We start from the raw sequence: 15,310 nt of genomic DNA on the forward strand, positions 1-15,310 counted from the left end.
ACTAGTCAAGTATCTGGAGCATCAGCATTTTTGGGTTCGTTTACAGGCTCAAAATGGCCAGAAACAAATTACTTTCTTCTGAAGTGGTCAGTCTTTTCTTGTTCTGAGAAATGAAGGCTATTCCATGCGAGAAATTGCCAAGAAACTGAAGATCTCGTACAACGCTGTGTACTACTCCCTTCACAGAACAAACTGTCTCTAACCAGAATAGAAAGAGGAGTGGGAGGCCCCGGTGCAGAACTGAGCAAGAGGACAAGTACGTCAGAGTGTCTATTTGAGAAACAGATGCCTCACAAGTCCTCAACTGGCAGCTTCATTAAATAGTACCTGCAAAACACCAGTCTCAACGACAACAGTGAAGAGGAGACTCTGGGATGCTGGCCTTCTAGGCAGAGTTGCAAAGAAAAAGCCAAAGCCAAATGACCCAAAGTACAGCTCCAAACTATGCAATAACTATTTAGGGAAGAAGCAGTCAACTGGTATTCTGACTATAATGGAGTGGCCAGCACAGTCACCCGATCTCAACCCTATTGAGCTGTTGTGTTAGCAGCTTGACCGTATGGCACGTAAGAAGTGCCTATCAAGCCAATCCAATTTGTGGGAGGTGCTTCAGGAAGCATGGGGTGAAATCTCTTCAGATTACCTCAACAAATTGACAACTGGAATGCCAAAGGTCTGCAAGGCTGTAATTGCTGCAAATGGAGGATACTTTGATGAAAGCAAAGTTTGAAGGACACTATTATTTCAATTAAAAATCATTATTTATAACCTTGTCAACATTTTGACTATATTTCCTATTCATTTTGCAACTCTTTTCATGTATGTTTTCATGGAAAACAAGGACATTTCTCAGTGACCCCAAACTTTTGAATGGTAGTGTATATTTTTTACGTTTGGAAAGAAATAGCGCCCCTTGTGTGCAGTGCCGGTAATACCATTCATCCCAGTATGGTCCAAGAACATTATGAATTTATGAAAATCTGGATACCGCCCAACCCTAGCGAATGTCACTGTTCCAATGTCCACACTAGCATACCTTGTAGAATGAAAACATGTATTGGGCATTGTAAGTAGTATGCTAGTTACTCACGTCTTCTGCTTTCCTCCTGATGAACAACCTCTGGCTCAGTTCGTAGACATTTACATTACAGATCAGAAGGACATCAAAGGCAGCGTTCACCCCCTGAGAGAAGAGAAGAAAGAAACATTAGAGATTAGACATTCAAGCACAATGTAAACCAGCGACAGACATCTTCATCAGATAATTGCTGGGTCGGGTTCACAAGAGTTAAATATAGGCTACAAATGTATTTGGCTTCCATTACACAAGCTTAGTCATTAACACAATGTACTGTATATGACCATCAAGAGAGTGGCGCTAGCTATGCCAAGGTTGTGGGTTTAATTATCGCAGGGATCACATACTAAATATCTACGCACTTTGGATAAAAGCGGCTACTAGGTCGCATTTATTTAGCAGTAAAGTGAGGATGTTTTGACGCCCCTACCAGGACTGTGATGCCTTGTTCTTTGCAGAGCATGGCCGCAGCGCACAGCAAGAGGCTCACGGCAATCCAATGGATGGAAAACTTCTCCTCGCTTTCCCTACCTGCAGAAGACATCCATAGATGAGTGAGACGTAGTTCATAGATTAAATATTTAAAACGATAAAATGGTTTCTGCATTAAATATTCAAACAATAAAATGCCAAGACTGTGCAAAGCTGTCATCAAGGAAAAAGGGTGGCTACTTTGAAGAATCTCAAAATTAAATATTTTGTTTAACACATTTTTTGGTTACTACATGATTCCATGTGTGTTGTTTCATTGTTTTGATGTCTTCACTATTATTCTACAATGTAGAAAACAGTAAAAATAAAGAAAAACCCTTGAATGAGTAGGTGTGTCCAGACTTTTGACTGGTACTGTGTCTGTGTCTGTGTGTGTGTGTGTGTGTGTGTGTGTGTGTGTGTGTGTGTGTGTGTGTGTGTGTGTGTGTGTGTGTGTGTAGTGTGTATAATATATATACCTCCAAAACATATCAACTATGTTAACTTAGGGAATCTGAAAACATGAATGAGACTTGTGTACATTGCCTATAGCTGTGATGCATGTTCTTACTCTCTCTGTATACATTCAAGCAACCATGACACACCATCCTTAATGCATACACAACCTACCTCCTCTGAAGGCTTTGCAGTAGGTCAGAAAGGAGAGCTGGAAGAACAGTGCACAGAGTAGGTCTGCCCGGCCTACAATCCCTGCCACCTGAAAGAGAGACAGAGGGGTGTAACTGCTGTATGAGAGACAGAATTCCGTCATTTGACATGTCCAGTTAAAAATCTACATCTGTTATCTAATCTGCCCTTGGACACTTCTGATAGAGCAGAAATGATCAGATGAAGGCAACTGTGTCAGCCAACAGAGAGTCGGAATGTATATTTTAACAACCTGCACATGATCAAACGTAATAACGCAAATACACTCTCTTCCTGTATCTGCTCCTGTACTGTATAACAGCCTTACTGACAGCAGCCAACTAATATCCAGCGCAGGAGTCTCATTACTGGCCTGTGTGTGCAGTGCATGTGTGTGTGTGTGTGTCCTTCTCTGTCGCTGTGTGTATCTCTCTCCCCCTTTCTGTCGGTGTGTGTGAGAGAGAGTATATTACATATAGTGTGTGTATGATTTATACTGTGTCTGCATAGTGTGTACTGCATACGTCCTGGGATCCTGGGGGCTATCTCCTTTGATACATGCAGCAGGCCTTGGGTCTGAGGTCTGCCCGCTCCCACCCCCAGGTCTCCCTCAGCCCCTTGCCCTCCCTGATTAAAGCCAGCCGAGAGCAGGGGGGGTGCAGCCCTCCAACCGGGCAAAACAGCCCTCACACACCACCACCGGGTATGAATAAGCTTTTAATAGTCTGGGCCTCGCTCAAAACGCACACCTTTCCGATGCACATTCCGATTGAGATGGGCCTTTGTTCCTGGCATGGCTCTAACGCATGTTTAATACAACAAACACCCGCGGATGTTGGAACACATGTAGTGATGGGAGGCTGTTATTATTTTGGAAAGTAAGTGAAGAAATATTGTTTGCCAGAGGGGGAATCATAGAATTGGACAAAGTCTATCAGTTCAAAATTTTACATATCAAATGGTACACCAGATATGGCCGCCAATACACGATTATCCACCACGGAACATTGCTCTGATTAAGGACGTCTCTTCTAGTCCATTCTGATTCAATTGAGCTAACAACCCAGTGTCATCATAGCTCCAGTGCCGGAGTTTGGTTTTGGTAACAGCACTGCCGACTCCGGACTATGCATTGCCCCTTGTGATGGGTCCGGGTTCAATCCCCAAGACTCCCACTTTTCATATTTGCGCACAGTATCCATCTCATAGGTCTCCGCCTCTCATTTCAGTCAATCGCAATAAAACAAACAAATATTATGTGATAGCCACGCAACAATGGTTGCTTCATAGTACCAGTCTGTGTGTTTTCACTATTTCCTACATCCCTCCATCCCATACAATGTTTGTCTACTTACGCTTTCGGTGTGAACGGGGTGCGCTGCAAAGAGAAGACCAGCCAGGAGAGAAGCTTTGGGTGCGTGGTTGAGCCTGTTCCCATTCCCATCGTATGCCAAGCCACCGATCAGTATGGAGAACATGTCGATCATCAGCGCTGATATGAGACTGTGCAGGCCGATGTTCAGCACATGGAAGCCTACTGGGTGCAGCCCACCAGCCATGAGGTAGTTGAGCCTGGGTCCATAATAAAAGAGATGACAGCATGAATTCTACAAACAGATTTGAAAAATGTATATCAATAATACACAATGATATCAACAAAGTACATACATGTACAGTTGAAGTGGGAAGTTTACATTCACTTAGGTTTGAGACATTAATTAAAACTAGTTTTTCAACCACTCCACAAATTTCTTGTTAACAAACTATAGTTTTGGCAAGTCGGTTAGGACATCTACTTTGTGCATGACACAAGTCATTTTTCCAACAATTGTTAACAGATTATTTCACTTATAATTCACTGTATCACAATTCCAGTGGGTCAGAAGTATACATACACTAAGTCGACTGTGCCTTTAAACAGCTTGAAAAATTCCAGAAAATTATGTCATGGCTTTAGAAGCTTCTGATAGGCTAATTGACATAATTTGAGTCAACTGGAGGTGTACCAGTGGATGTATTTCAAGGCCTACCTTCAAACTCAGTGCCTCTTTGCTTGACATCATGGGAAAATCAAAACAAATCAGCCAAGACCCCAGAAAAAAACTTTGTTACGATTTGCACTTTGATTTGCACTTTGTTACGAAAAGTGCAAATCAATCCCAGAACAACAGCAAAGGACCTTGTGAAGATGCTGGAGGAAACAGGTACAAAAGTATCTATATCCACAGTAAAAATGAGTCCTATATCGACTTAACCTAAAAGGCCACTCAGCAAGGAAGAAGCCACTACTCCAAAACTGCCATAAAAAAGCCAGACTACGGTTTGCAACTGCACATGGGGACAAAGATCGTACTTTTTGGAGAAATGTCCTCTTGTCTGACGAGACAAAAATAGAACTGTTTGGCCATAATGACCATTGTTATGTTTGGAGGAAAAAGGGGGAGGCTTGCAAGCCGAAGAATACCATCCCAACAGTGAAGCAGAGGGGTGACAGCATCATGTTGTGGGGGTGCTTTGCTGCAGAAGGGACTGGTGCACCACAAAATAGATGGCATGGATATATTGAAGCAACATCTCAAGACATCAGTCAGCAACTTAAAGCTTGGTCGCAAATGGGTCTTCCAAATGGACAATGACCCCAAGCATACTTCCAAAGTTGTGGCAAAATGGCTTAAGGACAACAAAGTCAAGGTATTGGAGTGGCCATCACAAAGCCCTGACCTCAATCCTATGGGGCAGAACTGAAAAAAAGTGTGCGAACAAGGAGGCCTACAAACCTGACTCAGTTACACCCAACTTATTGTGGGAAGCTTGTGGAAGGCTACCCAAAACATTTGACCCAAGTTAAACAATTTAAAGGCAATGCTACCAAATACTAATTGAGTGCATGTAAACTTCTGACCCACTGGGAATGTGATGAAAGAAATAAAAGCTGAAATAAATAATTCACTACTATTATTCTGACATTTCACATTCTTAAAATAAAGTGGTGATCCTAACTGACCGAAGACAGGGAATTTTTACTAGGATTAAATGTCAGGAATTGTGAAAAACTGAGTTTAAATGGACTATCAAATTGGCTTAGCTTGAGATACAATGGGACATTGTGTACTTACTTGATAATACAGTACCAGTCAAAACTTTGGAAACATACTTATTCATGTTTTTTTCTTTATTTTTACTATTTTCTACATTGTATAATAATAGTGAACACTTCAAAACTATGAAATAACACATATGGAATCATGTAGTAATCCAAAAAGTGTTACACAAATCTAAATATATTTATATTTCAGATTCTTCAAAGTAACCACCCTTTGCCTTGATGACAGATTTGCACACGCTTGCCATTCTTTCAACCAGCTTCACATATGTTGAGCACTAGTTGGCTGCTTTTCCTTCACTCTGCGGTCCAACTCATCCCAAACCATCTCAATTGGGTTGATGTCGGGTGAATGTACAGGCCAGGTCATCTGATGTAGCACTCCATCACTATCCTTCTTGGTCAAATAGCCCTTACACTGCCTGGAGGTATGTTGGGTCATTGTCCTGTTGAAAAACAAATGATAGTCCCACTAAGTGCAAACCAGATGGGATGGCATATCACTGCAGAATGCTGTGGTAGCCATGCTGGTTAAGTGTGCCTTGAATTCTAAATAACTCACTGACAGTGTCACCAGCAAAGCCCCATCACACCTCCTCCTCCATGCTGGGAACCACACGTGGAGATCATCCCTTCATCTACTCTGCATCTCACAAAGACTCAGCAGATGGAACCAAACATCTCAATTTGGATTTCATGTTTTAAAGTAATGATGGGCCTATCATTTCTTTTTGCTTATTGGAGCTGTTCTTGCCATAATATGGACTTGATATTTTACCAAATAGGGCTATCTTCTGTATACCACCATTACCTTGTCACAACACAACGAATTGGCTCAAACGCATTAAGAAGGAAATGACTTCGACAAATTAACTTTTAACAAGGCACACCTGTTAACTGAAATGCATTACAGGTGACTACCTCATGAAGCTGGTTGAGAGAATGCCAAGAGTGTGCACAGCTGTCATCAAGGCAAAGGGTGGCTAATTTGAAGAATATAAAATATATCTTGATTTGTTTACACTTTTTTGGTTACTACATGATTCCATGTGTTATTTCATATTTTTGATGTCTTCGCTATTATTCTACAATGTAGAAAATAGTAAAAATAAAGAAAAACCCTAGAATGAGTAGGTGTCCAAACTTTTGACTGGTACTGTATATCTGAATATTTATACAGAACAAAAAATACAAACACAACATGTAAAGTGTTGGTCCCATGTTTCATGAGCTGAAATCAAAGATGCTAGATATTTTCCATACGCACAAAAAAGCTTATTTCTCTCAAATAGTGCAGAAATTATTTTACATCCTGTTAGTGAGCATTTCTCCTTTACAAAGATAATCCATCCACCTGACAGGTGTGGCATATTAAGAAGCTGATTAAACAGCATGATCATTACACAGGTGCACCTTGTGCTGGAGGCAATAAAAGGCCAGTAAAATGTGCAGGTTTGTCACACAACACAATGCCAAAAGTTTCTCAAGTTGAGGGAGCGTGCAATTGGCATGCTGATTGTAGGACACAACTGCATTTTATCAAAAGCAATTTGATAAAACACCGTGACGAGATACTGAGGCCCATTGTCGTGCCATTAATCTGCCGCCATCGCCTCATGTTACAGCATGATAATGCACGGCCCCATGTCGCAAGGATCTGTACACAATTCCTGGAAGCTGAAAATGACCTAGTTCTTCCATGGCCTACATAGTCACCAGACATGTCACCCACTGAGCATGTTTGGGATGCTCTGGATCGATGTGTATGACAGCGTGTTCCAGTTCTTACCAATATCCAGCAACTTCATACAGCCATTGAAGAGTGGGACAATATTCCACATTAAACAGCCTGATCAACTCTACGTTAGGGAGACTTGTCCTGCTGCATGAGGCAAATGGTGGTTACACCAGATACTGACTGGTTTTCTGATCCACGCCCCTACAATTTTTTAAGGTATCTGTGACCAACAGATGCATATCTGTATTCCCAGTCATGTGAAATACATAGATTAGGGCCTAATGCATTTATTATAATTTACTGATTTCCTCATATGATCTGTAACTCAGTAAAATCTTTGAAATTGTTGCACGTTGCGTTGAAAATTTTGTTCAATGTACTTCAAATGTATGTGAAGGTAACTTAGAGATTTAAAGTAGTATTTGAACCCAGATCTGGTTGTAATAGGTGATGTGATGAGTCCAAATATGAGCAACAAAATGAATAGCAGTTTGGTTTAGAATTGTGAAGGGTTGAGGTCAGGGCTCTGTGCAGGCCAGCCAACTTCTTCCACACCGACCTCGACAACCATTTCTGAATGGACCTCACTTTGTGCACGGGGGCATTGTCATCCTGAAACAGGAAAGGGCCTTCCCCAAACTGTTGCCACAAAGTTGGAAGCACAGAATCATCTAGAATGTCCTTGCATGCTGTAGAGTTAAGATTTCCTTTCACGGGAACTAAGGGGCCCGAACCATGAAAAATAGCCCAAGACCATTATTCCTCCTCCACCAAACGTTACAGTTGGCACTATGCATTGGGGCAGGAAGCGTTCTCCTGGCATCCGCCAAAGACAGATTCGTCCGGCGGACTGCCAGATGGTGAAGCGTGATTCATCACTCCAGAGAACACGTTTCCACTGCTCCAGAATCCAATGGCGGCGAGCTTTACACCACTCCAGCCGACGCTTGGCATTGTGCATGGTGATCTTAGGCTTGTGTGAGGCTGCTCGTCCATGGGAACCCATTTCATGAAGCTCTCAACGAACAGTTCTTGTGCTGACGTTGCTTCCGGAGGTAGTTTGGAACTCGGTAGTGACTGTTGCAACCCCAGACAGACGATTTTTAAGCGCAACACTCTTTAGCACTCGGCAGTCCCATTATGTGAGCTTGTGTGGCCTACCACTTTGCGGCCCAGCCGTTGTTGCTCCAAGATGTTTCGACTTCACAATAACAGCAGTTACAGTTAACCGGGACAGCTCTAGCAGGGCAAAAATTTGATAAACTGACTTGTTAGCAAGGTGGCATCCTATGACAGTGCCATGTTGAAAGTCACTAAGCTATTCAGTAAGGCCATTCTACTGCCAATGTTTGTCTATGGAGATTGCATGGCGGTGTGCTCGATTTTATACACCTGTCAGCAAGGGGTGTGGCTGAAATAGCCGAATCCACTAATTTGAAGGGGTGTCCACATACTTTTGTATATATAGTGTATGTCAGGGGGAAATAAAATGCAATTTTGAGATCCTGAAACCAGTCAAAGTAAAATACTGTACATATTCATCGCCTATCAATTGCAATTCTATAGAGAAGAATAGCACTTGGGACCCATCTCTGACATCCTCTCAGAGAATCAAATCGTGTTTTCAACAATTATCCATCAATACATTCCAAGGTCATGTTGGCATTATGTTCTTTACAAAAGTTGTTAGGATGAATTGAGGCAGTTAATTGAGGCAGCTGTGATCCTACTTTTAGATCTGTCCGTCTTTCTGTACATTGACAGAGCTACCTTGCGGACAGTCTTGTGAGTGCGTACATGAGTTCATGGCATGCATGTGTGTATCCTACCTAAAAGTGAGGACAGTGAGCGGCCTGTAGGACTTGTGGCTGTTGTTGCTGCTCAGGTTACTTCCCCAGAAGTCATTTCTCCAGATGTTGTTGAGAGGCGTGGCTGGGTTCAGGTCCTGCGAGAGACACATCAGAAAAGAGATGTGACAAAAACCAACTTTAGATGCCTAGGGATATATATTTTATTTTTTACACATACATTGATGTGTGCATGTATGACTTGGAATATGACATACAGTTGAAGTCGAAAGTTTACATAGACAGATACATTTAAACTCAGTTTTTCACAATTCCTGACATTTAATTTGAGTAAAAATTCCCTGTCTCAGGTCTGTTAGGATCACCACTTTATTTTAAGAATGTGAAATGTCAGAATAATAGTAGAGTGAATGATTTATTTCAGATTTGATTTCTTTCATCACATTCCCAGTGGGTCAAAAGTTTACATACACTCAATTAGTATTTGGTAGCATTGCCTTTAAATTGTTTAACTTGGGTCAAACGTTTCAGGTAGCCTTCTACAAGCTTCCCACAATAAGCTGGGTGAATTTTGGCCCATTCCTCCTGACAGAGCTGGTGTAACTGAGTCAGGTTTGTAGGCCTCCTTACTCGCACACGCTTTTTCAGTTCTGCCCACAAATTTTCTATAGGATTGAGGTCAGGGCTTTGTGATGGCCACTCCAATACCTTGACTTTGTTGTCCTTAAGCCATTTTGCCACAACTTTGGAAGTATGCTTGGGGTCATTGTCCATTTGGAAGATCCATTTGCGACCAAGCTTTAACTTCCTGACTGATGTCTTGAGATGTTGCTTCAATATATCCACATGATTTTCTTACCTCATGATGCCATCTATTTTGTGTAGTGCACCAGTCCCCTCATGTAGCAAAGCACCCCCACAACATGATGCTGCCACCCCTGTGCTTCACGGTTGGGATGGTGTTCCTCGGCTTGCAAGCATCCCCCTTTTTCCTCCAAACATTAACGATGGTCATTCTGGCCAAACAGTTCTATTTTTGTTTCACCAGACCAGAGGACATTAATCCAAAAAAGTACGATCTTTGTCCCCATGTGCAGTTGCAAACCGTAGTCTGGCTTTTTATGCCGGTTTTGGAGCAGTGGCTTCTTCCTTGCTGAGCGGCCTTTCAGGTTATGTAGATGTAGGACTCGTTTTACTGTGGATATAGATACTTTTGCATCTTCACAAGGTCCTTTGCTGTTGTTCTGGGATTGATTTGCACTTTTTGCACCAAAGCAAAAACCAGACTTGTGGAGGTCTACAATTGTTTTCCTGAGGTCTTGGCTTATTTCTTTAGATTTTCCCATGATGTCAAGCAAAGAGGCACTGAGTTTGAAGGTAGGCCTTGAAATACATCCACAGGTACATCTCCAATTGACTCAAATGATGTCAATTAGCCTATCACAAGCTTCTAAAGCCATTACATAATTTTGTGGAATTTTCCAAGCTGTTTGAAGGCACAGTCAACTTAGTGTATGTAAACTTCTAACCCACTGGAATTGTGACACTGAGTTATAAGTGAAATAATCTGTCTGTTAACAATTGTTGGAAAAATGACTTGTCATGCACAAAGTAGATGTCCTAACCGACTTGCCAAAACTATAGTTTGTTAACAAGAAATTTGTGGAGTGGTTGAAAAACTAGTTTTAATGATTCCAACCTAGGTGTATGTAAACTTCCGACTTCAACTGTAAGTATACGCTGTACTGGATGCAGTATGTACTGTGGCTGTGAGGTTATTTTAAGCTTCTGTTAAAATTATGCACACAATACAGACTTTGAATAGATCATGCTTTTATAGACACTGCATCTTTGAAGATGTACCTTGGAACATGTAGTGAGTATGTGATAAGTAGATTATTACCTTGTTATTGACAATGGCTTCAGAATCATCGAACACAAAGTCTCCATCATAGCTATTGATGAAGCAGAGCAGTGCCACTAGTGCCACAGCGATCTTGGCATGGAATGGGGAAAGCTTTGGTAAAGGTATCTGTTGGTCCCAATTAATTTCAGTCTGTGCCATGATGCATAGGGTCTTTGGTCATCCTGCATCATCACCTACTCCCTACAGGAAATGGGCATGGAATGGTGTGATAAGACTTTAGTGTTGGTGGCAGAATAACAATAGCCTACTCCTTACAGTATTTTTTAGGCTTTACCTTGTAGGAAATGAAGATATTGGTTAACTATTGTTATGTGTACAAAATTACGATTGTATAAATATCCTCACATATCAGTCTGTTCGCAAGCTACAGGAATTGTAGGGACACGCACGTAGAGCATGCATACCTCATTATATTGGAAGGCGTTTTGGAGGAAGTGCACGTAAGTATGAGTTCCATTGCAGCGGCTTTATAGTTAACTACAGCTGGCTGGCTAATCTTACTAAAGTAATTTCGTTACAAGCATCATCAGAGCAACTGCTAATAAAGCCAATTCATATAGCCTGTAGGCTAACTAAAATGATTGCAAAGGTTGCCAAGTGAAATTTTTGGCAAGTAAATACTGCTTGCTAACTATTAGCCAGCTAACGTTAGCTGATGCTGTTAGCAGGCTAGCGGCAACAAATGTATCTCCTACGTCTGCATATGCACCGAAAGAAAACACTCAAAGGCGGCGAGAAATGCAGGTTGACCGTCACGTACACCACTAACAATTTGTCAACACTGTCTGTCTATCTAGTAAATAAACAACTTGCGACTGTATGCATGAATGGTACTTCCTCGTTGGCTGGCGCGTGGAATGAGTTTGGATGATGACGAAGGAAAGTGGATGTCACGTGACAACAACTAGGTAACGTAACAACACAAGGCCACGGAATGTAGAAATGAAGATATCTAGTTCTATTTAGATGCAGCTAACAGCTTAGATACATATATGAATAGATGTTTTACCAATAATGTATGTATTGCAATATCTTTCCTTTGAAGTTTTTGAACAATTGATGGTCCTGACATAGCCTATTAGCACCTGCAATTAATCTAAAAACAAAACTCAATTAGCCTATACAATGTCTAATGGCATTCGGTCTCTGAATATAGGTATTTTATTTTGGAATATGGATGTAAATAAGAATGCAGAATATTTGATATTCTGAACTTTGTTATGACATAACAGTTACCCTTTTGCAGAAAACATTGGCCTACAATGTGGAAGAAACTACCTGCCCTCCAGGACACCCGATGTCAAAAATGCTGGAGGAAACAGGTACCACCACCCGAGCCACTGCCTGTTCACCCCGCTATCATCCAGAAGGCGAGGTCAGTACAGGTGCATCAAAGCTGGGACCGAAAGACTGAAAACAGCTTCTATCTCTAGGCAATCAGACTGTTAACACCAGTCTCAACGTCAACAGCGAAGAGGCGACTTCGGGATGCTGGCCTTCTAGGCAGAGTTCCTCTGTCCATTGTCTGTGTTCTTTTGCCCATCTTAATATTTTATTTTTATTAGCCAGTCTGAGATATGGCTTTTTCTTTGCAACTCTGCCTAGAAGGCCAGCATCCCGGAGTTGCCTCTTCACTGTTGACGTTGAGACTGGTGTTTTGTGGGTACTATTTAAAGAAGCTGCCAGTTGAGGACTTGTGAGGCGTCTGTTTCTCAAACTAGACACTCTAATGTACTTGTGTTCTTGCTCAGTTGTGCACCGGGGCCTCCCACTCCTCTTTCTATTCTGGTTAGAGACAATTTGCACTTCTGTGAAGGGAATAGTACACAGCGTTGTACGAGATTTTCCAGTTTCTTGGCAATTTCTCACATGGAATAGCCTTCATTTCTTAGAACGAGAAAAGACTGACGAGTTTCAGAAGGAAGTTCTTTGTTTCTGGCCATTTTGAGCCTGTAATTGAACCCACAAATGCTGATGATCCAGATACTCAACCAGTCTAAAGAAGGCCAGTTTTATTGCTTCTTTAATCAGCCCAACAGTTTTCAGCTGTGCTAACGTAATTGCAAAAGGGTTTTCTAATGATCAATTAGCCTTTTAAAATGATAAACTTGGATTAGCTAACACAACGTGCCATTGGAACAACTGAGTGATGGTTGCTGATAATGGGCCTCAGTACGCCTATGTAGATATTCTATTAAAAATCAGCCGTTTCCAGCTACAATTCTAATTTACAACGTTAACAATGTTTACACTGTATTTCTGATCAATTTCTTGTTATTTTAATGGACAAAAAAAATCAATTTTCTTTCAAAAACAAAGACATTTCTTAAGTGAACCCAAACTTTTGAACGGTAGTGTACTGTATTTTATTCTATTCTAATGTATCTTAGTCTATGCCGCTCTGACATTGTTCGTCCATATATTTATATATTCTTAATTCCATTCCTTTACTTAGATTTGTGTGTATTGGGTATATGTTGTGAAATTGTTACTTTTTACTTGGTAGATATTACTGTACTGTCGGTTCTAGAAACATAAGCATTTCGCTACACCCGCAATAACATCTGCTAATCATGTGTATGTGACCAATAAAGTTTGATTTGATTTGAAAGACAGCTGGCCCCATGCAATGGAAGAATGACAGTAGACCTACAAGTACCAGATATCAACCAACAAGATCGATAGATGTGTCAGTATTTATTTAATTGTGCTGACTAATGCTTTGCAAGGAGAAATATACTTTAAGTGAGCAAAGACCAATAAGAGGGTCATGCCCTGGCCTTAAATATAGGTGAAAAGTCAAAAGTCAGTAAAAAAAAGAAGAAAATACTGTTGTAATGTAGTGCATTACCATTAATATTGAATCATGGTGATGGTATTGCATATTATATATGTGTAAGCATGAGAAAGACACTTCTTTTGATAACATAAAATACTGTTACTGATAAATTGCATCTACATGAACAGAGGAGAAACTTCCCCCTCATTCCTGACATTGTAGTTTTGAGATATCAGTGTAGGAAAGGTCTGATTAATAGACGTATGTACATGTTATGATGTAAACACAAACTGCCCAGCACTCTGACCCTCACTTTGCAACACAAATGCCATTCAGAGCCCTTCCTCTGTCCACACACACACACAACAACACCTTTTCCTCCTCAGGAGACTGAAAATATTTGGCATCGGGTCCCCAGATCCTCAAAAAGTTCTACAGCAGCACCATCGAGAGCATCCTGACCAGTTGCGTCACCGCCTGGTATGGCAACTGCTCGGCATCTAACTGTAAGGCGCTACAGAGGGTAATGTGTACGGCCCAGTACATCACTGGGGCCAAGCTTCCTGACATCCAGGACCTATATACTAAGCGATGTCAGAGGAAGGCCCAAAAAATTGTCAAAGACTCCAGTCACCCTAGTCATAGACTGTTCTCTCTGCTACCGCACGACAAGCGGTACCGGAGTGCCAAGTCTAGGACCGATAAAGGCTCCTTAAACAGCGTCTACCCCTAAGACTGCTGAACAGCGTCTACCCATAAGACAATTACACTGCTGCTAGTTGCTTTTTATTATCTATGCATAATCACTTTACAAATTAACTCAACTAACCTGTACCCCCGCACATTGACTCGGTACCGGTGTCCCCTGTATATAGCCTCGTTATTGTTATGTCATTTTCTTGTTACTATTTCATTAGATTTTTTTAAAACTTTTGTTTATTTAGTAAATATTTTCTTAGCTCAATTTCTTGAACTGCATTGCTGGTTAAGGGCTTGTAAGCATTTCACGGTAAGGTCTACACCTGTTCGGCGCATGTGTCAAATACATTTTAATTTGATTTGACATACTGCATTCAACAGGAAGTTCAAATAAGTGACATTGTAATTGGAAGGTAGCAGCCCCCTCATCAATCACTGATGTCCAAACAAACAAACCCTGTCACTGTCTGACTATGAGACCAAACCCCACACTGACACACCCATCACTGTCTCTCTCTTCTTGTAAAATATGTGAATGTTAGTTTTTAATGGATGATTGATTGTTTTGATATCCATCAAAGCTTCTCTTTCCTGAATACCCCAAAAGCTGAGAGGTATGACACAGGACGACTACCGGAACACTTTAGCGGTGTAGCTCGGTTACCATGGCCACTGCAACACCACCGATGGGTGAGTCAGTGGGTGAATCGTATACAGAAAGTGGAGGAAGAGAGGTGGTTTTTAATTTCCTGAAAAAGAGCAGGAGGAAGAGGAGGAGGAGGAGGCGGAAAGGTCTATGTAGACCTTATTTTTTGTATATGTGTAGGAAAGGTCTGATTACTAGATCTTTGTACATGCTATTGCAGACTAGACCTCTGACATACTATGTTGTAATCATGCCATTGATTGTCAAATCTTTTCCCCATGTAGCAACTGCTGACACATCACAAACTGCCCAGCACTCTGACTCTCACTTTGCAACACAAATGCCATTCAGGTCCTCTGCCTTTGTCCATATAGTGACTGCAACGCGACTGATGGGTGAATCATAAACAGGAA

At 41.4% G+C, this 15,310-nt stretch overlaps 1 protein-coding gene across 3 annotated transcripts in view; it reads right to left on the reverse strand.

Moving 5' to 3' along the window:
* The window catches only part of tmtc4 (transmembrane O-mannosyltransferase targeting cadherins 4), a 52,030-nt gene extending 40,405 nt beyond the window's left edge, over positions 1-11,625 (reverse strand). Inside the window, exons 1-7 of one of the 3 annotated variants that reach the window (XM_014163788.2) lie at positions 11,178-11,625; positions 10,750-10,953; positions 8,868-8,983; positions 3,553-3,769; positions 2,180-2,267; positions 1,509-1,609; positions 1,091-1,183 (exon numbers count right to left, since the gene is read on the reverse strand). In XM_014163788.2, the coding sequence (XP_014019263.1) occupies positions 1,091-1,183; positions 1,509-1,609; positions 2,180-2,267; positions 3,553-3,769; positions 8,868-8,983; positions 10,750-10,911 (777 nt within the window). In that variant the 5' untranslated portion in view covers positions 10,912-10,953; positions 11,178-11,625. The remainder of the gene's footprint in view (positions 1-1,090; positions 1,184-1,508; positions 1,610-2,179; positions 2,268-3,552; positions 3,770-8,867; positions 8,984-10,749; positions 10,954-11,177) is intronic. The other 2 variants (XM_014163786.2, XM_014163787.2) reach the window with 2 other exon arrangements.
* Between the last annotated feature and the right edge of the window lie 3,685 nt (positions 11,626-15,310).

The sequence above is a fragment of the Salmo salar genome, chromosome ssa21 (genome assembly GCF_905237065.1).
Source record: "Salmo salar chromosome ssa21, Ssal_v3.1, whole genome shotgun sequence".
Classification (NCBI taxonomy): Eukaryota; Metazoa; Chordata; class Actinopteri; order Salmoniformes; family Salmonidae; genus Salmo; species Salmo salar.